This window comes from Melanostigma gelatinosum (assembly GCF_949748355.1).
Source record: "Melanostigma gelatinosum genome assembly, chromosome: 10".
Taxonomy (NCBI): Eukaryota; Metazoa; Chordata; class Actinopteri; order Perciformes; family Zoarcidae; genus Melanostigma; species Melanostigma gelatinosum.
This window is the reverse complement of record NC_136643.1, coordinates 5,871,824-5,896,662: the sequence shown is the minus strand read 5'-3', so window position 1 is coordinate 5,896,662 and position 24,839 is coordinate 5,871,824. Positions and strand designations below refer to the sequence as shown.

Below are 24,839 nucleotides of genomic sequence, written 5' to 3'. Positions count from 1 at the left end.
CTTCTGTGCTGTCCTACTACAGTTGAACAGCTGCGTCATTAACGGACAATGCATAGTCAAATCAAAGTAATTCACACAATGACAACAACAAAGTCAAAAGAACCAGTCACATATATTCATATGACAACAAAGCATGACACAGGGGCGTTTCAAGGATTCAAAGAAAGGGGGGAACTTAGCCCCAAGGGGAGTGTCATGTTTGTCATGTTTGTGTTCAATTTCACATTAGTCACTGACCAATCACGGAGCACGTTAATGCTGACTACTTAGCAGGCTACCTTGGTGCCACTGGCATGTCAAAGAATACGCCCAACATGCCAAACTAAGGATCTGATTGGTTGAAGACTATGACAATCAACAATAACGTCCCCGTTTACTTAAACTGCAAAGGCTCTCTAGCGGGCATCGGGCCTCTCTCCTTACATAGAGACATAGGGGCTGAATCTGATTGGATAAAAGCTCTCCTTAAAACAAGCTGCACTGGAAGCAGAGCAACAGAGGAAGACAGGAGCTGTGCAATGAGAAAATAAGCTAATGGGAAAAATAATTATAATACATGTGTATTTGTGAAAAACTATTAAATTATAAAATAGCTATAACTTTGTGATTCTGTTTAGGCCAGCAGAGAAGGTTATAGCAGTGGTGGGCCGTCAGGGCCACCACTGCTATAGTCTATAGAGTCTCTATAATAAATAGATAAAATAGTACCTGACAATGTAAATCCTTCATGTTGGTTTTTTTCTGATATTGATGTTCTCTTTTCCTTATTCTGCATGCTTACAAATGTTCAAAAAGGAATATACTATGGTATATTCTGAGGTAAAAAATAAAAGAGAAAATTTTATTTAGTTAAAAGACACATGCGAGACATACAAAGCAATATACTAGATATTAATGTTAATCGAAATACAGACTAAATAAGATTACATTGTACTGCATAGTAGGGGTGTAACGATTTTTAAAACCTTTATTTAACCAGGTAGTCCCATTGAGATTAACAATCTATTTTGCAAGATGTAAGTAACAATACAAGATGTAAGCAAGATGTAAGTAACAATACTACATAACATTAAGGAGCAGTTTTTGTTTTTTATGCTTATGTGTTGCTAAGAAGACACCCCAGAAGATGGGTCACTCAGGTATACTTCCGTCATTGTTCAAAGTCAAAGAATAACTTCATGATGTTAGTTGTAATGAATAAATATATTTTAAAATCAAGTACATTTCTCTGGCATTTATAATTTTCTACTGTACCGAAACGTACCGAACCGTGGCTCTACTGTATCGTACCGAACCGAACCGTGAATTTTGTGAACCGTTACACCCCTACTGAATAGACATTAATTGACACACGCAAAAAACAGAAGTATATAACACAGATAAATCAGTCTGGTACAATAAAAGCAAAGCCACAATAAAATACATTTTATTGGTCCACAAGCTCAAACATAAAACATCTTAATGCATGCAAGTTCACTTAAAATGTTACTGTTTTAAAAATGGACGGTTTATCAAACATTATGGATTGAAATAAATAATAAATAAATATGTACATGAAGAAAACATATTGGGGGAAACAAATAATTCAAGACGAAATCGAACAAATTGTTAACAAATATAAATATGGATAAGACATGTAATTGAAAATTCCCATTAGATATTATGCATGATATTCAGTCGTCCAGCTTCTCTATTGAAAACGGCTCCTCTGCGGCTCCTCCAGGCTTTTATTTGGAAAGTCACTTTACCGGAAGTCGTATTTTTTTATTGGGCTTCACTGAGGCTGCGCAGAGTCGCGAGCTCCACCGTCTGCTCCCTGTGTGTTTCCACTGTTCTTCAAAGCTAGCGGAAAGCAAACTGGGATCTTCTGCGTCTGCTGGAAAGCAGATTGACTATCCGCTGACAAACCAGCCCGAGAGGAGAAAGCGGAGGAGGAGAGGACGAGGAGAAGGAAAGACACGGGAGGAGTAAGGGAGAAGGACAGGGAGAGAAAAACCGGGACAGGATAATGCTGCAAATTTGACTAAAAGGTAAGAAAAGCCGCCCGATCGATACTTATTGTTGATCGATCCCGAAGTTGTCGATACTGCGTGTGGGTCGAGGCTGAGGCGAGGGAGGTCAGAGCCGCATTAGCCACAGTCTGCAGCCGCTGAATGTAGGTCATTGTTTCTGTGGGCCGAGCCGAACCAAGCCGAGGCAAACCGAGCCGTACCGGGCCGTCCTGCCGCTGCAGCCAGGCCGCAGGCAGGCAGGCTGGCTGAGGAGGAAGAGGAGAAGAAGGAGGAGGATGAAGATGAAGCCCTGCAGCAAGACTGACTGGTGCTGCAGTAACCACACTCATTTATTACCACTAATAATACGACTAATGGTGATCATAATAACACTCGTATCAAATAATGGAAACAAACAATACAAATGTTTAGTAACAGTATAAAAGTAAACACAAAAAGCTAAACATATTAAAACCCTGAGGAGTAAGTGTCTTGGTTGTAAGTAAACAGCAACAATTAGAGTTGAACTTTGGGGGAAAAAACGTTTTGTTTGATTTATTAATAAGTCAACTGTAATATCATTATAGCATCAAGGAATGATCAGAAAAATAAACGATGCAAACATGATTGCCAGGGACATAACATTAGTCCCAAATAAAGCTTCGATAAATAGATGTGTCAATGTTTGTGCCAAATTATATTAACCCAGTAGTAGTCATCTGATCAGTGAGAGACAGGTAGCATACACAGCTGTGAGCTGCTGAGTGAGATTGTGGACTAGTGACTGAGATTGTGGACTAGTGACTGAGATTGTGGACTAGTGACTGAGATTGTGGACTAGTGACTGAGATTGTGGACTAGTGACTGAGATTGTGGACTAGTGACTGAGATTGTGGACTAGTGACTGAGATTGTGGACTAGTGACTGAGATTGTGGACTGGTGTTTTACAGGAGGAAATATTGCAGCAACCAAAAACAGTTTCAGTGTACGTGTTGTGAATGTCATATTAAGGTAGACTTTAAATGAATACAAAGTGTTTGCATCTGTCTACAGATGTCCAACGTTACCGTGGAAGCGACCAACATGCTCCCCATCCTTGAGAAGAAACTGGCCTTTCTGTCAGGTAACACACACACACACACAAACCATGATATATCATGTCTACATGTGAGGACTCTATAATCTCAGTGTACTTGCAGTAATCTACTGATCTGTCTCTCTTCAGGGGGCAAAGACCGGCGCAGTGGTCTGATCCTGACCATCCCTCTCAGTTCAGATCAGACCAGCATGGAGGAGCTCAGCGCCACACTGGACTACCTGCTCAGCATCCCCAGGTATGTTGGGAGTCAACTCGTCGCCGAGGAGCTGCTGGGTCTTTGTATCTTGTCTCCAGGCAGCGTCTGAATCCAGCATGTTCAGCTGTACTTTAAAGGGCTTAAAGGATGATTCCAGTTTGTTACACCTCGTCTTGGCCCGAACATCAGACGACCCTGATTATTAGCTAAACCCTCCCTCTTCCAACAACTGTTTGTGAAGATATAAAAACTCTCTCCGATCGGTCTGGTCGGAAAAGTTTCCCCACGATGAGAGGTCCCATGGCAGCTTGACAAGTGATTTATTCCCCATTTTATTTCTGCAGTAAAGATGTCGCCCGATGCTTTCAACTCGTTCGCACTTGTCAGGAATTTATTTCCTCCACAACAAATAACACACGTTGTTTGAAATTCCTGTAGGTCAAACTGTGCTTCATGAAAACAAGGAGCATCAAGGCTACAATCGACTCATAAGGCAACACTCTGTAGGAGCTGGTGTTACACGCTAATAATAATTTCCAGAACAAATGTCTTTTATTCGGGCCAACACCATATTTTCAAGTCTTATTTTTCTACTTCTGGATACGGTTCGTATCGGTGATGACTCGAGAACACAGCAGCTGCTTGAGTCCAATGTTATCGTAACTGAAATTATTTCCCAAAGTACAAATATAACACCAAAGTTGTTATGAACTTGAATGAGCCTTGTTGGTATGGTTTGTAGTCTGCTAGTATTCGGAAGAGCCAGCAATAAAACGGCATTGCATTCGCAAGCCAACTTCTGATTTGGGAACTCATTCCTCAGATCTAAGTAAGTGGACATGAATGCACCACTCTGACGCTCCTGAAGTAGCCTTCATACTTAATCTTAATTCACATACAGTCAGTTTGGATGTGCAGCCCAAATGCTGGATGAGCAGGAAACCCTGTGAGTGAGTGTTGTTCATCATCATCATCATTTCCCTTTGTGCCTCTAGGGCAGCAACAAAAGTCTGTCCTGGGCTAGTCGCTGGATGGTGCCCCATGAGTGGTTTAGGCTCTGCATCTCCTTCTCCACAGTTCTTCTCCATGTGTTTCTTGGTCGGCCTCTTTTTCTTTTCCCTTTCCCTTCTGGTGTCCAATGTAAGGCTGTTCTTGTAATATTAGCAAGATCTTTTCTCAACACATGTCCTATCCATCTCCATCTTCTTCTCATTAGGGTGGTCTCCATGCATTCTTGTTGGCATTTGTCATACAGTTCTTTATTGTTGGAATGCTGTTAAGCATTCCAGTTATCCTGTTTCTTTATTGTTGGAATGCTGTTAAGCATTCCAACGATTGTTCTTCGAATCTTTATTCAACTTCTATTTCTTCCGTCCCACCTCTTCTTCTCCTTCATATTTTAAGCTACAGAAACCGTTCAACTATTAAAATGTTCAGCTCTTTCACCAGAGGGGTGCTATGACTTTTCATATTTCTAACCTTTAAACGTTTTGAATTATTAAGCTTTTTATTTTCAATGGGATCTCTATGGAGAATATTGTCAAATCCTCTTAAACTTCTTCAACCTTCAAATCCTTCAACTTCCTCATACTTTAAGCTACAGACACCATTTCAACTTTACAATGTTGAGAAAACTATTTAACTACTTAACTATTGCCACATGATTCAGCTTTTTGATATCTTTTAAACTTTTTGAACTGCAGCAATTTAACTTTTATGATTTTTCAGCCCTTTTCTGACTTTATAATGGGTGTGTATTGCGCAGCTTAAAGTGCGTGATGTCACCGCTAGAGTGAAGAGCAGCTTGAGATTCACACAATTTTTACAAGATCTGTTTCTCAAGGTACGGTTATGGGAGTTTTGATGATTTGTTTGAGAGGTGTTTCCCTGTTTTATCTCCATGAAATGGCTTCAGGCACACATGTGTTCGCGATTGAGCCAATTAGTGATGTTGATAAACACACAGACTCACAGACACACGTGCACATACACTCCTCTCCCTCTCTCTCTGTGTCTCTCATCCAGTCATTCAGGTCTTAGGGATCTTTAGAGGTCTTTCCCCCCTCCTCCACCCCCCCCCCCCCCACACACACACACACCATTTTTAAATAAAAGCCCCACAGAATGAATCCTAACTGAAATGCTTATGATGAAGCCTGTCATTTAATAACCTCTGTTTATGTGTGTCAAACATAATGATTATGTCTCCCCTCCCCCTCCCTCCCCCACCCAGTCCCACCCTTTCAAAATAAAAGCCTCATTACTTTTATTAACTGTATTTAAACGGTGAGCTAAAATTTGGCTTTTTTTGTTGAAATAATGAATGCTCTTACTAATACTGCAACAACTACTACTACTGCTAATATTTCTAGTATTACTACTACTACTACTACTACTACTACTACTACTTCAACTTTTGCTGTTGCTACTATTACTACTACTGCTACCATGAATATTATTACTACCACTACTGCTATTACTACCACTACCATGAATATTATTACTTATACCACAACTGCTAATACTGCTATTCCTGCTACTACCAGTACTAATAACCAGTACTAATACTACTACAGCTATTAGTATGACTGCTACTTCAAAAACTGACTTTACTATTACTACTACGACTACTTATTATACTACTACTACTGTTATATAAAATACTACGACCACTACTACAGCTATTACTACGACTACTGATACTACTTCTTCTAATTACCAATACTTCGACTACAACTTCTACTACTACTGCTACTACAAATATCACTACTGCTACAGCTAGTACTTATTCAAATGCCACTCATACTTATACTGCTAATAATACTTCTACTACTACTACAACAATATCACTTTCAACTTTTTGAATTATTAAGCTTTTTGCAATTTTTTTAAAATTGGATATCTATTTTCAGCAATGTTTTTGAGATTCATTTCAGCTTTCAGCATTCCAACACATTTTCAGCAGGAAATGCATTTTCTAGTTTGAAATGGTGTTTGGCCAGAAGATGTGCAGTATTCGTCTTAAACTCTTGGTGTGGAAGGTTGATAGTCTGTTGAGGTCTTCTTGTGTCATTCTCCAGCATTCAGAACCGTGCAATAGGGTGGATAAAACACAGCTCTGATACAATTTAAGTTTGGTCTTGATGGTGTACTGCTGTGACCTCCATATGTTATTCAGTACTTTGAAAGTAGGGGTGTCACGGATCACAAACCTCACGGTTCGGTTCGGATCACGGTTCAGGAGTCACGGTTTGGATCATTTTTCGGATCAACAAAGAAAAGGGGAGGAGACAAATATAACTTTGCTTTCCATTTATTAATTAAAGAACCTCAAGAACACTTAAATCAAAGAACTTTGGGCCATAGTCTTACATGAAAACAAAAATATTGAAGATGTCCAATTTGAAACAAAATGAAATAAATAAATAAAAATAATACATTCAAGAATTCTGCTAAGTTTAAGTGCAACATGATGTATGTTGATACCCTCGTCCTTTGATCAATACTGAAAGAAAGAAACAGCCAGTGAGCTAGCTTCCACTGTTTACACTGAACTGAACTGCTCAGCAACAACATGGGTCTATGTTTACTTCCTGTCAGGTCATTCAAATACACAATAATGTTTACCATTACTGTGACATTATTTTCAAAAAGATGAGAATATCTCCATTGTCTGGGGAGAGGGTCGACCTTTCTGTGGTGACTGGAATATTATTGGGCCTGTCTAGCTTCCACTCTGATACTTCTGTCAGCACCTGAACCAGGTGTGTGTCTGTGTGACTCTCACATAGGGGGCGTGTCTACAGCACCGGACTAAGAATCACTCCGCTGTGGTGAAAGCAGTCTCTGCAGTCTTTTCCTTCTCATAGACACCTGGAACAGCTTCACACTGAAGTGGGTGCGTGAGTGGATTTCGTAGCGTGGCTCAAGCATTTTAACCAGATTTAGAAATCCTTTGTTTTCTACACCGGAGTGTCCTCGTCGCTGACAGACGGGATGGTGTCTCTTCATATGTGTGGACATGCCGATGTTTTGCCGTTGTCGTGTGTCTTTCTCTTTAAATAACGCCTACATACGTAACACTTTGTCCACCACCCTCATCCCGTCATTATACGTTACAGGGAAGACAAAATGCTCCCAAACTTGCGACTTAAATGACGCCGCGGCTTCTCAAGTTCCTCCGCTCGCCATGACTTCACCGTTAAATGCTTCTAACCTGCTCCGTTCACGTGAACACACTCCTGCTTTATATCTGTTCACTGACACTCTGCATTGATATTCGGGGACTTGTTACTTGAAAAGGAACAGCAGCAGTAGAACTTTATTACACACTATGATGATTACGCTGTAAAAAGGGAAAAAAATACTCGATTGAACTGCGGTTCACAAGTGATCCGAACCGTGAGTGGTGAGCCGAACAGATCACGGATCGATCCGTGATCCGTGAAAACCACTATTTGAAAGCGTTCCTTGCCTTATTAAGACGGTTCTTGATGTCTTTATCTGTGCCCCCATCGTGTCTGACAGTGCTGCCCAAATATGTGAACTCGGGAGATCTTCTCCGTTAACCTGAATTGGTGAGGGATTGGGAATGTTCAGAGTTATCACTTCTGTTTTCTTTTTGCTGATCTTCAGGCCAATCTTCTGACCAAAATCACTGAGGCGGGATGTTTTCTCCTGCATGTGTCGATGAGTATGTGATTGAAGAGAGAGATCATCTGCATAGTCTAGATCTTCAAGTGATGAAAATAGTGTCCATTGAATGCCTCTATTTCGGTCTTCAGTTGTTTGTCTCATTACCAGTCAATAGTAATATTGAAGAGCAAAGCTGACATCACACATCCTTGTCTCGCACCTGTTTTTACTTGGAATTTTTGGAGACTGTTTCCAACCCTACATGTGAAGTTGGATCTTCAGGGATCCCATAATGCCGCAATATACGCCAAAGGCTTTCACGATGAATGGAGTCAAATGCTTTTTCAAAGTCAACAAAGTTTATATACAGTTCCCTCTGCCACTCTGTGCACTGCTCTATGATGTTACGTAACGTGAAAATGTGATCGTTGCAACTTCTACCCTTTCTGAAACCTGCCTGTTCTTTTCGGAGATGTTGGTCTACAGCAGCGGTTCCCAAACTTTTTAGGCCGCGCACCCCCTTCTACATCCCGACCGGGTTCGCGCACCCCCCCCCCCCCCCCTTAATAAAAAAAAAAAAAAAAGAAGCAGCAGAGCCTTTTAAGCCTTCATAGCCGCATAAGACCAATGAGAGAACAGTTTGCTCGCGCGTGGCATTTGTTTACAAGATCTAGTCCGCTGTTAAATGTTGCAGTGTGAACACAAACTGCAACATTGTATCATATTAATCCCTGAATCAGAACAAACGAACTGAAGGTGTGAAAACGCCCTGAAACACTGCAACAAAGTTTCAATAACTTTCAGTGACACAAGGCGTCACTTTTAAAGAGCAATAAGGATGGCGAGCACACACGCACAGGCTCAGAGGCAGATTATCACATTTAATTTACAATTAATGACCGACTAATGTAGCCAGGATGTCTTCGGACAAAGCATCGATGCGGCGCGACACAGTGTTGTTGGACACCGGGATCATGTCCAACTTTTTTGCTTCTTTCTCCCCAATCATACATTCCACCATCTCTCTGGCAGCTGGCAAGCTCACGTCTTCAGTGATTGTGTGCGGTAGCCCCTTTCTCGCTGTTCTGTAACCAGATATGAAGCCCGTAGTGCGTCATTTATAGACCAACACATGAATGAGACTGCAGTTGTTTTTGGCTGTTTTGTAACTCCTCCAATTTTGATATAAACAATGTAAGGGGCTTTTGACTTGCACTGGCGTGCTTGGTGTTCAGGTGGCGACGTAAATAAGAGCTTCAGACTGTTAGCCAGAACCTCACTGCACACCACGCACTGTGGCTTTGGGCAATCTGCGTTGCCAATCCAAGTGAAGCCCAGACACAGATACTTTTCATCATATTTCCTCTTTTTTCCCAGTCTGATGCTCACTCTCGTTTCCTCTTTTTTCACCTTGACTCCGCGATGGGCCGATGTGCTCCCCATTTGTCTGTGCTATCCCTTCCTCCTTTTCGGTCTCCTCCGTCTCATCTTCCTCTGACTCTGGCTCGATTTCTTCTCCCGGTCTCTCCCCAACGCACCTCTCCGTTCCCCTCGCCTCCGATTCCTCTCTCTCTCTGTCCCTCTCCTCTTTTACCACTGATAGCTTCAGATGTCCCACCTGACAGTTTTTAAATTAAAATTACATTTTTTTTTTATATTTAATATTATTACACCATCAGACCGCCATTACACTTTTCCTCTCGCGCACCCCCTAGAGGCAGCTCGCGCACCCCCAGGGGTGCGCGCACCCCACTTTGGGAATCCCTGGTCTACAGCATCTGTTATTCGATTAATATGTTGTTCATAGTGTGAGTAATATACTTGTCTTATAAAATGCTTACAACATGTCTCTCTCTCTCAGTCAGAAGTGTAAGGCTCGGGGTTTCACCGTTATCGTGGACGGACGGAAGTCTCAGTGGAACATCGTGAAGACTGTGGTGCTCATGCTGCAGGTATGAAGACGTGATATGGATCCTAGTGATGACATGAATGACTTTATGACTTTCGTGTTTTGAAAAAGCCGAGTACGATGTTGCTGCCGGTGCCGTTTCAGAATGTGATTCCAGCCGAGGTGTCGCTGGTCTGTGTGGTGAAGCCGGATGAATTCTGGGACAAGAAGGTCACGCACTTCTGCTTCTGGAAGGAGAAAGACCGCCTGGGCTTCGAGGTGAGTCTCTCAGCTGCCGCTCCGAGTTTTATTCGCTCCCTCTCCGGCGACGAGAGGTCACTGGAATGATTTTGGAACTTGAGGTCTTTGTGGTTTTCTGTCAAACATAATTTTCACGTCAAACGATCACGAAGGGTTTTCTCAATCTGAGGCAATTTTTCCATGAGATTTCTGTATGTCAAACTGTGAAAGCTGTTATTGAGCTGAGGCACAGTCCAGAGAAGCTTCCCTGGTCAACCTGAAGTTGTTGTGTTGTTGTGTTGGTTGCCTTTCCCTCTGTGGGAACTTAACAGCCTGTCACATTTGGCTTTCCTGACCTGAACTTTTCTGAACCCTGTGAGGCTTCTCCTTGTGTTTCCACTGCTTATTTTTACAAATTGAAACGTTGCAGACATACAGTTTGTCATTAAAAAAGCAACTATGTAATTTTGTTGCCACACTAGTGGCCTGGCTTTAAAGATGGCAATGTCGGTCCGCTGGCTGGTCCAGATTTAAACATCGCAACTATTGGATGGATTTAAGAATGTACATGGAAGTAAACCGGGACTGACAACAGTGGATGAAATGGTGCTGATATTATTCAATTCTTTTACATTATTTTTGTCTTCAAGTGCTTTCTGGGGACGCCAGACCCCGTTTGTGGTGCAAAGTGGGTGTTTGCTCCACTGCACGCATTATGATCTCTATTCCATAATCATATTTCACCTGTTTTTAATGTTTCCTGCACTGTTTGGCTCATATATTGTATTCAAAGACGTGGACGTGACTCCACACAATGATTTCTGGACTGCCGTTTTGAAGCCTCGAATTTTACTCGTCGCCATCTTGTTTTTTTGCAACCAGTGATTGGAAGTCACCATATTTGGACTGCGCAGTACTAATGCATCCCCTGCTTGTCTGTTTGACTCTAAATGGACCATAATTTACTAAATGAACATCATGCTGTATTGAAGAAGACTTGAAACTAGAGTTTGAGACCACAAACTCATGTTTACAATGTTTACTGAGGTAATAAATCAAGTGAGAAGTAGACTCATTTTCCCATAGACTTCTATACAATCAGACTTATTTTTGAAACCAGAGGAGTCGCCCCCTGCTGGTCAGTAGAGAGGATGCAAGTTTTAAGACTCTTTAGCATTGGCTTCACTTGGCAGAACCAGAGGTTACCGCCTGGTTTGGCCGTGTGTTGATTCCTCACTTCTCAGCCAGTTGTTGAGAAATCTTCTGCTCCACTCTTTGGCCTCCTTTCCCCAGATAGTGAAGGGCTTCACATTATTGACTTTTTGTCCAATCACGCCAAACAGGCACCCGTGTTTATAGCCGTTCTGAACCAGAAGAACCAGTGTGGAAAACCCAGTTCTATCCAACTTTTGAGATAACCTCAGAGACAAACAGACGGTCTGTATTTTCAGTTTTTGCTATTGTGACGATATTTTGGTCCAAAAGCACACACACACATACACTTGATTTGTGTTGTTAAGCTGATATCAAACAGAGAGAAAAACTGAGCCAGTTATGATAACCTTGAGCATCGTTAACTGTCCTGATTGCTGCTGGAAACCTGAGCCGGGGTCGATGGCATGTGTGAGTGAGTGAGTGAGTGAGTGTTTGTGCGTCGTGATTACCGGCCAACCTCCCTCTCTATTGAAACAGATGGTTTTACTGACAGAGATCAGTTGTCGCTGTGACCCAGATTTCTGCAGCCATGTTTGCTCTATAGTTGTTGCCACGGTAACCGGAGCAAGTTGGTGGGTGTGTAGCAACTTGTAAAGTTGCCGCTCATAATAGACATTTAGTGCATTCAAAGACGCTCCGTCATTTAAGAGTCTGCTCGTTAACAGCAGCAGTTTAATGGTTGTATTCTTCGATAGATAACGCGCTGGGATTGAGTTTGTTATTTAAATGTATTCGAGGACTCCTCTTCTTCACTTTATTTTAACACACATGCACACACACACACGCACACACAGCTGCTGGAAGAGAGATTCTGGTGACAGTGTTGAAATGTGACTCATCTAAACTATGGAGAGTGTGTATGTCACAGTGGGGTGTGTGTCGCACAGCTGCTCTAGAGTCTGACCTAACATTTGAATAAACACACACACTGAGTAGAGTCCAATTTCTCCGACAGCATCTGTTGCAGCGACAGCTGGAAGAACGGCTCTCTACCAGCTGTCTAACCGTCCACGCTCATTTGTAAAGCAACCCTCCACACGAGTGCAGGTCAGAGTGCATTATTGAGTGATAATAGGAAAGGATCAAATGTGCAGACCGGCACAAATAAAAAAACACTTCTGTAAAAACCTGATCCAGATCTGCTGATGAACAGTGAGCTCTCTATCTCCAGATTTAGAAAGTGCTCTGGGAGGCTGAAGGAGAAGTGCGTCTTGTGATCCATGAACTCCTTTGGGTTGGTAGACTGATCTGTGATCAGCGCTGTTGTGAACAGCTGGTATAAAACGTCTTAGAAACCGTCTTAAGAATGGTCCTAAACTTTGATTTACGTGTCAAAACGTTCTTCTAAACTTTAAAGTGTAGAGAACTTTGTTTGTGTGTCCCAGCTGCATCACAGCTTCATGCACACATGGAGTGCATGCTTTCCATTCGTCTGACGTGGCTCCTCACCTCCCTCTTCCGGGGACGTAGGAATAGAAATGACTCACTACGCTCATCATCTCCACTGTCCTGCATGTGTAGAAATATTAAAATGTGCAGTGTGTGGGGTTTGTCGTCATCTGGCAGTGAGGTTGATGATTGGCAACCAACCCAAACTTCTTCCGTGTGCCAAGCATGCAGGAGGACTACGGTGGTCGACGCAAAAGTGTGAGATCGCGATGAGCCCCTATCTAGAGCCAGTGTTTGTCCCTTCTGGGCTACTGTAGAAACATGGCGGCTGGCTCGGGGATGAGGACCTGCTCCGTATGTAGATCTATAGTGGTGGTGCAGGAATGAGTCCTAAAACCTGGAAATGATTCAGCATTGTTGCAACTCCGGTTCCCTCGTCTGGACGTCAATGGTGTTTTGTGTGTTGTTGGTTAGATGCCTGAAATAAGGTCTGTGGTGAACACAAGCGTCGGGTTAGTTTGTCATTTCAATGACTCGTTCTTAATTTTCCTTCAGAACTCTTGTATGAGCCCTTTGTGAACCTTTTTCGTAAGTCGGCATTAGATGCAGCCTTTGCCGAAGGGAATTACCCACAAATCATTGCAATGCGACTCTTAACACGGGGTAACGTGGATGCATGGAGATGTAAAAAAGGACGGGTAACGGGTGTTCAGCCTGTTATGTCAAATGTACTCAAACATTAAGGGTTAAAGATGGAACAAAAAGAACATGAAATCAGATATTTATTTATTTATTCATCAAATATTTGATTTTCTCTCACACTCAACCACTTACCAGGTGACGTCAGTAAGTCCCTGAGGGTCTGAGTCTTTAGGGGGAACATTGGGATTGGGCCTGAAAGATAAACAGTTTACTCAGTGCTGTCGTCTGTGCTTCCTGTCAGGTGATCCTGGTGTCGGCCAATAAGTTGACTCGTTACATTGAACCCTGTCAGCTGACGGACGATTTTGGGGGAAGTCTGGACTACGACCACAACGACTGGCTCAACAAGAGACTGGTCAGTATTTTTATTTTGAATAAATTCATGCGTTTGATGTTTTTACTCAACTAAAATAAAAAGGAAGCTTGTTGCTATGGTAGCCTGGTGCCAGGTCTTGGCCCGTTTGTTGACGTTTGTTTCATTTGTCGCAGGTTTTTGAGAAGTTCACCAAAGAGTCGACGTCGCTGCTGGACGAGCTGTTGATTATCAACGACAGCGACAAGGGCAGCACGGTGGACAGGGAGAAGTACGCTCACACACACACACTCACACCGAGCTACAGTTTAAAGTGCACCAACAGTAGACAGATGAAAGTCAGAGCTGCGTGTCTTTCTGTCCTCAGATCAGCTGACTGCGCCCTCTTGCCGTCTGTCGACCCCGAGACTGTCCTTCAGACCGGTAAATATCATCGCCTCTCTTTTTCACCCCTTTCAGACATGTTGGCCTCATGTCTGAGACCGATTTTAAGAGACTGTGCCTCCACTGCAGCGCTACTGGGAAACACAAAGAGGGTGTTCTCGCATAAAAACAAGGACAGTGGATTTTGTCCCCCGTCACTCACATTCGAAACACTTTAGGAAGGGATTATTTTTACATGCCCAGTATGAACAGGAGCAATGATCACAGCAAACAAAATCTCTTTCGATGTTCAAATACACATCTGACTGTTGTTTTAAGGCAGACTTAAATATTTGTATACCTAACCTTTAAAGAAATTTAAATGATATAATATAGTATAATAAACAATGAAAAATTGCAGATTTTAATGTTTTTTAGGAGATTCTTCTCTTATGAACTAATTGCTCCCCTCGCATAATAGTGCAAAGAAATAAAACAGTAGAATACAGTAGAAATACAGTAGAAATAATAACCCGAATAAGCGCACTATTTTCAGCTTGAGTTATTGTCTTACTGTCAACACAGCTCCTCTCACTTGTTGTCGGGAACTCTGGGTAGTGACTGAAAGAATCGTGCATCCGAGCAGCCAAACCTCCCACTCGATGACAGCGTGAGCTCTGTTTGTAGTCACACACACACAGCTGAATGAAGCGGCCTTCTTCAAGGTGTGTGTTATAAATACAGCGGCAAGCTTCGGGAGGAACTTCCCTCTCTCCGACAAGGAAACTATAAATACGTATCAGAATCAGAAATACTTTTTGTTGATCCTCGGAGGGAAATTAGGGTTACGTTACAGTTGCTCACATTTTGGAACATAAATATTTAACTGATAAATTATAAGAATATATGTGTAAAGTGTGTAAAATATGTGCATCAATCCACAGTAGAACAACAAAACATATGGAAAAATCTAAATGAGAAATCTGTAAATTATGTGCACTAAAATATAGAACTGCAAATAATAATACTGAAAATGGCATTCATGATGAAGTATGTAGAAATGCAAGAATAGTACAGATAAATAAGAATAGTAGAATAGTTAAATGATGGGGTTATAGCTGCTGATAGGGGCCAAAAATATGTTATATTACAGACAACTCTTATCTAGCGTTTTCTAGACAAGAGCAGGCTATATTTGATTCTAAATACAGAGTAACATTTAAGTTGTCAGGATCTTGATGATAATATTCGATGTCTAACTTAGTTTTGAGCAGTTTACGAGTTTGTACGGATAGTCGCTCTGAATCATTTGTATGGAGTGCGTTCCAACACCACCAGCTGCCCTCACTGACCATGTCTTAAGTCAGCATCGATGTAATGCTGCTGGATGATTTATAACCCATTTGCACTCCTTGCTAATTGGTTTAGGATGGTAGTTAATATGCAGGCAGAAAGGAAAAAGCATGTTTTATTTTAAAAAATCGCCAACATTGCACTGTTTTTATAGCCAGAAACTGTAAAAAACCGCCATCATCATCAGATTTTCATCTTTCCGACGGTCCTTTAACACATCCTGTGTGACAAACGCTTCTGTCACTAAAAGCAAACGAAACTAAGCTTAAAATGATCGTAAAATATTTTTTATTCTATGCGTCTCATGAGCCTCTGTTTTATTTCCAACATTGGTAACACTTAGAAGCAAGTTGTATATATAGATTCCATTTTTTGCCAATTTTTGTAAAATACATTATCAAAGAAGAAAATGTTTTGGAAAACGTCCCAAAACCGGATTGGAAGTGGGCCTAACTCTCGATGATGTGGGTGGAGAGTAGGAGGTCTTGGATAGTCGGTCGGCCGCCACCAAGACCTGGAGCTAAATAGACGCCGAGGATGGATGAGCGATGGATGAGCGATGGATGGCTGCGTTCACTGGACTGAGCGGCCTGTGTCTGTGGGAGGTGAAAGGAGGCCTTTGTTTGTGGTGCCACCCTCCTCCCTCTGCAGCATGTACACAAACACTGACACGTTATTGTTTCAGATGCTTTTTGTATAACGGGCTTTTAAATCTCAACCCCCCCACCCCTCTCTGTCTGTCTGTCTGTCTGCAGGTCATGAGCTTCTGTCGGAGCTGCAGCAGCGGCGGTTCAACGGCTCAGAGGGAGGACAGGGAGGTGAGGAAGCGTCTGTCAGTCATCCAGGTGTCACTGTGTTAGTCAAGCTCAGACGGACGGATGGAGGAATGAATGGATGAGTGGATGTCTTTTGTATACTACAGTACGACGCAGTAGACGAAGGTGCTGGGTAGACTGCTACAGTCCTCGGTACTTTATCACCCAACATCAGTGTTGGACCTCACTAATGCTCTTGAGGCCCGATGGTTGCAAATCCCTGCAAGCCAGGTTGCCTAAAATCTGGTGGAAAGCCTGCAAGTGGAGGCTGCTATAGCAGCAGATTAAGGCCCGTGGGTTTAGAGTGACATTTTCAACAAAACACATAAGCATGCAGCCTGTGAGTGGCCACACATATTTGACCATTTTCATGAGACATACGAGTGACAGATGTCTAAATCACTCCAAAAAAGGTACCTCTTCTCAGACAAGGGGTTTAAAGAAAACAAACTTTTAATGTCCTGGAAAGGAACCACTTTGTACGATCAGACTGGAGATCCCCCCCCCCCCCCCCCCCCCTGCAGTTCTTCACGCCTGACCCGTCTTTGACCTCCAGGTCCAGCCTGGTGTCCCATGGAGGAGGAGCTGCTGGCTCAGCCTCAGGTGATGAAGCTGCTGGACTCGCTCAGGGAGCAGTACACCAGATACCAGGAGCTCTGCAGGCAGCGAAACAAACGCACCCAGCTGGACGAGATCCACGGCAAGGTCATGCAGGTAACACACACGCACACACACACACAGCTGTGACTCTCTGTCGCCATCTCTGAATCACGTGTCAAAATGCTGTTTTATTTCATATATTGGCCAGAATCTAGTTTTCTTCTTCTTTTTTTTTTTTTTTTTCAACCTTGGGGTTCATGATGGGTTGTTTTTTTTTCTGCAAAATGCAGCGAGACTAAAACATGGCTGAGACATTAATGGTAGGTGGAATTGTTTCTAAAAACCTTTTGGACAGAGCCAGACTAGCTGTTTCCCCGAGCTCACACGTAGACAAACGATGTATGCTACATACATTGCTGCAGTAGCCTCCTGAGTCTTTAAAGTCCTGTCTCGACTCGTTTATCATCCAGTCTTTGACCTTTGACCCTCTGAAACGGTATAAGCGAGCAGCTCTCCTGTAGAAGTAGACTCCTCTGTGGTTACTGGGGCTCCTGCAGCAGGGGCTGATGGGTAACACCGCTGTCTTGGCGATGAGCCCGGGGTTGCCATGGGAACCGCACCATGTCAGCCGCTAGCCTGGAGGATTTGAGGTTGGGCGGGGGGGGGGGGGGGGGGGGCCTACTTCTGTGTATGTGTGTGTGCTCTTTAAGGCATCACTGACCTGATAAATCCAATTAAATCATGATACTACTGACACACATCTGGATGACAATTCTAGGTGATACTGCACTGTATGGTACTACAGGGAATATTTCAACCTCAACTCATGACTAAATCATTGTGTATTTTTATTTTGCAATAAACAAACGCTATAAATAAATAAAAGCTTTTTTAACAGAATTATTTTTAAAGAATTTAAACATAAAACACGGGGTCACTACGAAACGAGGCACACTCACTTTTCCACAAATAGCTGTAATATACATTGTAAATATTGTGTAAAATACAAACATGACTGTGAGATAATTAAATGAAATGAGGAAATACATTATTTAAACTATGAAAAGATACACAATGCGTTTTTCTCCCCATTTTTTGCATCAGAGTTTAAAGGGCCAGTCCACTAATTTCACACTTGAAGTTGTCTCAGGTCAGACTTGAGACTTCACATTTTGAACAGGCTGCTGGCGTTATAAACTCGGGGCATGGTGTTTGAAAGGTGCGGGCATTTACTAGGTCGAGAGGGTCTATCGAAAGAGTTGCATTTTGGGGAATGTAGTATCCAGCGTTTCTTGGAGCTTGACTCATAGCTTCTTCTTCTGCTGCTTTGATTTTGACCTTCCTGTTTTAAAATGTATTTCTTGTGTCTCCAACGAAGGAGCAGTGCTAAATCTCTGGAATGCCTCTTTAATAGCCAATTCATAAATGAAGTTATACTTTGATGAGTTCTGTATATTTTGATTTAATTCCCACCCCCTACATGCTTCAGCTGTTGAATATCAATTTCTGTTTTCACTTTTTCACTGTAACATGTCAATTTATTTGTGGAAAACTTAGTTGATTTAAAATAAAAAAGTGACTTTGGTACTTATTCTTATTTACGTAAGAACAGATTTATGGACGGTGAACCTCGCAGTAAATGATATGACGTGATATCATGTTTGATTGCATCTGATCACAGACGAGTAGAGGCTGAGGGCCCCCTGCTGGTCGCTCTGCTGCACTGCACCTCAGACTTCCAGTAGACATTCTGACACGTCACAGTAGGAGACACGCAGATATGAATAATAGAATTAATGGCGGTTGAGTTCATTCATAAAGCTGCTTCAATTTCTGAGCCCTGGTTTCCAAAGAGTGCGAGTGCTCCAGCTATGAGTCGGAGGGGAGAAAATGAATGGGACCGGCGTCTCCCACTTGCTCCCTCTACAGCATATCACCGAGTGTGTGTTGTGTGTTTTCTCTCCCTCTTCATCTCAGGTGGTCACCTGGCTGCAGGGTCCAGGTTCAGAGCTGCTGAAGACTCAGCAGGCGATCGGGGACTCGATGCGAGCGGCTCAGGCCCTGCAGCAGAAACACGAGGAGATCGAGAGCCAGCACAGTGTAATGCAACGCATCGAGGAAACACACACACACACACGTCATCATGTGACAAGCACATTGATGAATCATATTTGGGGTTAAATACAGATCTGAGTCGAGTTTTGACCGTGAAGAAGTCCGCCAGAAACAAATTCACTCTTAATGCATTTCACATGACACTTTCATGTTGGGGTTTAAGTGATTGATACCATCAGCAGCATGAAAAAACGTTCACTAAAAGTTTGCTGTTATGTGCAACTTTTTATGCTGCCGTCTTGACCGGGAGTCCCTCGTAAAAGAGACTTTAAATCTCAATGGGAATATACCCGTAAAATAAATGTTGGATGACATTTTTTTAAATCTTCATCGCTGTTTGCTGACTTCCAGAAATATCCCTTGAATCGACTCAACAAACATTAAAGGACCATTTCCATTCCTTGGCCAGGAGAGGTCACACCCTACAGTCAAGACTCAGATTAAACAAACCGTCTCCGGCCTTTATGCTAAGCTAAGCTAATTGTTTCCAGACTCCAACTTCACATTGGACTCACAATTCTGAGGGTGGTCTCGATCTTCTCAGCAATAAGGCCAATAAACTTATTTCCTAACATGTCAAACTCTCCTCTTGAAAATTCCTTTTCATGGTATATTTACATATTTTACCGCTCAGTCAGAGTGGACTAAATATTTGCAACTTTTCTCAGTAAATTGCCCACACAATTCAACCTTAACCTTAATGAAAGCAGCATTTATTGCATGAAGTTTTAGCTAGGTGTACCTAAAAAGTGTATGCTGGTTCTGTATTGTGTCGGGCTCATTCTGTGTCTGTGTGTTCTGTACAGGAGTGGTTCGCGGTGTATGTGGAGTTGAACCAGCAGATCGCTGCCTTGCTCAGTGCCGGCGAGGAGGAGGAGGTGTTGGAGCTGAAGGCGCTGCAGCAGCAGCTGAGCGACGTCTGCTACCAGCAGGCTGCTCAGCTGGAGGGCCGACAGAACGTCCTGCAGGCGGCACAGGACTTCCATGGAATCACGCAGGAGGTAAGCACACACACACACACTCTGCATACGCTTGCTGTTTGTACTGGATGTTCAAACTGGAAACAGCCTCCAAAGAAAGGAACTTTTTGCACATCCAGTACAGAGTCCGGGAGTCCGGGATTATTTAGCCTAGTTTAGCACAAAGACTGTAGATGGAGGGAAACTGCGAGCCCCATCAAAAGTGAAAAAAATAGCTCTTCGGGAGGTAAACTGATGGATCACGTGTTGTTCTTTCCACAAACTAAAACCAGAACGTTCCATGATAAATCCGAATGTGGATCAAGTGGCATGAAAACATAAGTGTATGTTAATTATTCTGAACAGTTAAAGCTCTGTGTCCGCCTCTGTAGTTGTCCCAGCAGTTGGACGGCCTGCTGGGCATGCTCTGTGCTGACGTGGCTCCATCTGACGGAGCTTCGATTCAACAAAACCTCAAGCTGTTGGAGGAGAAGCTGCAGACTGTCGGTCCGTGCTCTACAAATGATAAAGCTTGTCCTCTGAAATGATAATGCTTTTTTGTGGCGTTAATCGAAGTGTGTGCGTCTACGTCTATCCGTGCAGAGGCAGGTCTCGCTTCTCTGCGTCAGAAGGGGGGGCTGTTAATGGAGCAGATGTGCACCCAACCGCCGTGGCCTCTGGAGGAAGCGGAGGAGACACCAGCTGGGGATCAGCAGGACAACACTCAGCACGTCCAGACCGTGATGGAGGAGATGCAGCTCCGCAAGCAGAGGTAGCTGTCTTTTCTTTTTCTGTTCAAAGCGGGGAGCAACGTGGGGTTGATGATACAAACTTTAATTTTTTTTAGATAAAATGTGTGTCTACTGCTGAACTAGATGGTCAGATTTAGGCACCTGGAGTATTTTGCTTACAATCCACAATTACAGCTCCCAGGAGTCTTGAGTTTTACTGTACGTTAAGACCAATAGTTGATTTTATTTGTATAGCAACTTTTTGGTTTTATAGTAAAAACTTGAAAGGGAAACAAGACTTTCGTTTCTAGATTATGCATTTATTGCGTCACTCAATTTAGTATGTAACATGCAAAATGTGCGACTGTTAAAGCTATTGCAGACATTTTCCTCCCTACCTGTTGAGGTCCTGCGGTAGGACTTTTTGCTAATGCTGATGTTGCACGGAGTAAAACACATTTACAACTACAAGTATACAACCACTGGTCAGATTTTCATCAAATTTCCAATGTCATTCCTGCTCCTCAGAGGATGAACTCTTTTCAATTTGAATGTGACCAAGACTTTTCCTCTAATGCCCCCCACAGAAGAAAGTTGACATTTTTAGCTCCACTACAGGTGAAACACTTGAGAATAGATAAATCTTCAATATGTCGTTTATTTTATCCAACTCTTTCATATTATTGCTGTAATGGACATTGCGGCTTCTAGGGGGCGAAAGCGGCGCGATAAACTGTTAGTTAGGATATGTGAATGAAGCCTGTGTGTGTGTGTGTGTGTGTGTTGCAGGTGTGAGGACATGGTGGATGTGAGGAGGCTGAAGATGCTACAGATGGTCCAGCTGTTCAAATGTGAAGAAGATGCTTTTCAAGTAGGACACAAAAACAACAACAACAACACAACCGACAACACTTCTTGTATTGATGAGATAATCGTGTGTGTGTGTGTGTGTGTGTAGGCAGTGGAGTGGCTTGGCGAGCTGTTGGACGCCCTGTTGAAGACCCACGTCAGACTGGGCGACGACTCTCAGGAGACCAGGATCATGTTGGACAAACACAGGAAGTTTGTGGACGTCGCTCAGGTGAGACACCTCCAGACAACTCGTAGTATACTCAAATAATAAATGTAAAACTGTCAACTAATAACTAATTGATGCTGAAAATGATAACGGATTCTCTGTTTGTCTCCGTCTTCCTGTCTCTTCCTGCAGAGTACGTACGACTACGGCCGTCAGCTGCTGCAGGCGACCGTCGTCCTCTGTCAGTCCCTGCGCTGTACGACGCGCTCGTCCGGAGACACTCTGCCGAGACTCAACCGAGTCTGGAAGCAGTTCAGCGTCAGCGCTGAGGAGAGACAGCAGAGACTGGAGTTGGCCCTGAACTTCCACACCGCCGCCGAGAGGGTGAGACGGGATGAAAGAGAAAAGACCTCACCATTTAAAACAAATGATGCTTCAGGTGTTGCAGTAAACATTTAAAAAAAAAAAAAAAAAAGGCATGTGCAGTCGGGGCACTTGTTGGTGATCTTTTCAGTGGAAGCCGCTGTAATCAACGTCACACAAGGACCCCGGCACACAGATGTTGAAAGTTAGATATTTACTGTGTTTCAGGTGTTACAGCAGGAATGTGTGGACCCAGAGTCTCTGGATGAAGTTGACTCTTCTGGGAAAACTCTGCTGGACAGACTGACCTTGCCTGTTATCTTTCCCGATGGGTACGAACACACACACACACACAGACGTACGTTCCCTGGAGTCTAAACACTACTAAGCACTACATGCCTAACTCCAACCCTATCCTGAAAGGGACAAGATAAGAGATTGGGAGCATTCCGATTGCCGCTCCACAGCTCTCAGCATGGCGACGTCTGAGCCGGCGGCTAGCAGCTTTATCACCTTTAAACATATTCACCTTTTATGGATGAAGCATATGGGGAACGTGTTAGCAAACAGCTGTTCATTGACAGATATATATATGGGGCAACATTAGCATCCATTTGGATTTTTAAGTCAAATGTAAGTCCAATTTTCCCTCTCTTTTGGCTCTGCTTTGGTCTCTACCGACTCCTGAGGGAAGCATCTGGCTCTGTAGGTGCTAAATGCTTCACTGTGTTCACTAACTCTGTCTGTCAGCTGTTTGGTGCTGAGCAGGTTGTGTACAGTGGGTTTTTAGAGCTTTGTAACTGAAAACAGCTGCAATGAGAGCGGTAAGAGTCTCTGGTTGAAAGCCGCTTAAAGCACGGTGCCTTGGTAGCTGAATGTTAGTGTTGTGCCACATAACGGCAACTTCCCTGGTTCGATTACAAGTAGTCATGTGAGCCATTGTTGATATAGAGATATTGATTATCGCTGTTTATAAGCCTAAAATTGAATCACCTTTTTTTCCTGCCCACTCAGGAGGTGAGTCCCCATAATGTGACACACACTTCATATGATACAGACCCCTAACTCGAAATCCTTGTCGTTTCAGGACCGAGCAGTTCTTCGGGAGTCCCAGCGACACAGCGGCGGCAGCGGAGGGTGTCAGGGAGCGCCTCCTGCTGGTGGAGGAGCGACGGCTGCAGCTGCAGGAGGTGGAGCTTCATAATGACGAGGAGGTGCTAAACGGGCAGGAGGCGCGGCTGGACGTGATCGGCGAGGAACTGAGCGAGAAAGAGGAGGAGGCGGGGCAGCAGGATGAAGACTTGGAGAGGACCACGCAGGACTGCTAATGGGCCGCTGTCGGCGTTAAACGGAGCTCATTAACGAAAGGCAGCTCATTAAATTCCACCGAAACCTGCGACCGGTTGCTTCAGTCTCCCAGCAGTTTGTTCTTGCTGCTGGTATTTCTCTACATTAGGACTACATTTTCCATCAGCCTCACTGCTTACCCTTCCTGAAAGATGGGAGACATGTTGGATGTGATCCTGTCACTCCGATCAGCAGAAACTGAGAGGGATCTACCGCTGTCTGCTCTGGGAAAACAGCGCCCTCCAACTGTTTTTATGCCGTTACGCCATCTGGTAGAACTGTAAAATACTGGAATTATTAATATTCATATATCTGGATGCTCTGTTGAAGACTGCTCGACTGTGAAATGTTTGGATAAGAATTCTTCTAATGTACAGCTAATGCCACCTCATCTTTCCCAGCATGCCTTTCCCACTTGTTCACCTAAGTGGGTGGAGCTTCCATGGTGCTACCGCGGTTACCAAGGTTTCTGTCTGTGCCTCCCCCGAACTCTCGGCTTTCTTGCTTCCTCAGCCCCCTTTTATTTCCCTCCCCCGACAGAAGATGAATTTGTTGGCCTGTACAGGAAGGGGCGGAGCCACAGTATATCAGGTGTGCAGCACCATGGACTCGGCAGGTGACGGGCTGAATCACATGTACAAATGAGCATAAGCATAGCAACTTGTGGAGACAGCTACTAGTCCCAACGAGCAACGTGAAACAACAGCCGACCAGCTTAAAGTAAAACATTTCCATTATTAGTGAAGTTCCTACATTGAGTCTTCCTTTGAAGTTTATGGTTCCCCTTTAAATGATGTGGGGACACAGCATGTCGCACCTTATTAAACAAGATATTTTATTTCTGCCTTCTAAGACCAAAGGATGAGGATGACCCGAGGATATATCCCGGAAAAAAGTAACAAACTAAGTTGCCTGAGTTTGGCCAAATAATGTAATGTATTCAATTTAGAGCATTGATTATTGAATTATGTGCACAAATTTATTATTTTTCTCTCCCGGACTCTATCTTGGCAACTACACAGTTGACCAAATGAATAGTCGAGTGGAAACACGCAGAAAGGAGGAAGAGATTGATTTATACAGAAGATTCACTTCAACTCGAGTTCGGCTGACTGGACGTTTCTTGAAATGGTTGTAGTTCTAACATTAGTGTTTCCATGATGCTTAACATCTTCAAGGACCCAGAGGCTCTGACCACTTCGCTGTTCTAAATAAGCTCGCTGCCTTCATGCCGTGAAAATCAAACCTGTGCTGCTTTTTTCTGAACCAGACAAGGACAGATTCCTTTCTCTATTTATTTTCACTTTTTTTTAAGCAAACCTTGCCGTGACTGGTGTTTTTGACCAATAACTGCTGCTGTAAGTGTAACTGCTAAATCCTGCATCTTGCTCTCTGTCCAATAATATATACATATGACATCATCCTCTAAATAAAGAAGCATTTTAAAGTTGCTGTCCGAGGTGTTTTTTGTTATTTGTCTGAAGCTCACTCAACCACAGTCACTCC

The 24,839-nt window shown here is 43.2% G+C and overlaps 1 protein-coding gene across 1 annotated transcript; it reads left to right on the top strand.

Annotated features, from left to right (window-relative positions):
• The first annotated feature begins 1,828 nt into the window (after nucleotides 1–1,828).
• sestd1 (SEC14 and spectrin domains 1) lies at nucleotides 1,829–24,762 on the top strand. Its single transcript, XM_079276866.1, has 19 exons — nucleotides 1,829–2,030; nucleotides 3,046–3,115; nucleotides 3,218–3,326; nucleotides 9,784–9,874; nucleotides 9,976–10,089; nucleotides 13,598–13,711; nucleotides 13,846–13,940; nucleotides 14,037–14,092; nucleotides 16,141–16,203; nucleotides 16,757–16,914; nucleotides 18,778–18,900; nucleotides 19,722–19,916; nucleotides 20,267–20,381; nucleotides 20,478–20,646; nucleotides 21,395–21,476; nucleotides 21,564–21,686; nucleotides 21,816–22,007; nucleotides 22,215–22,318; nucleotides 23,074–24,762. The coding sequence occupies exons 2-19, from the start codon at nucleotides 3,046–3,048 to the stop codon at nucleotides 23,312–23,314; spliced, it is 2,214 nt and encodes a 737-aa protein (XP_079132992.1). The 5' UTR covers nucleotides 1,829–2,030; the 3' UTR covers nucleotides 23,315–24,762.
• Nucleotides 24,763–24,839: the final 77 nt, after the last annotated feature.

What these genes read in the sequence shown, in the direction of transcription:
- sestd1 (XM_079276866.1), top strand. Translation starts at nt 3,046, where the DNA reads ATGTCCAACGTTACCGTGGAAGCGACCAACATGCTCCCCATCCTTGAG. An exon ending in GTGAAGAAGATGCTTTTCAA is followed by an intron (nt 21,477 to 21,563) that starts GTAGGACACAAA and finishes GTGTGTGTGTAG; the next exon opens with GCAGTGGAGTGGCTTGGCGA. An exon ending in TCCACACCGCCGCCGAGAGG is followed by an intron (nt 22,008 to 22,214) that starts GTGAGACGGGAT and finishes ACTGTGTTTCAG; the next exon opens with GTGTTACAGCAGGAATGTGT.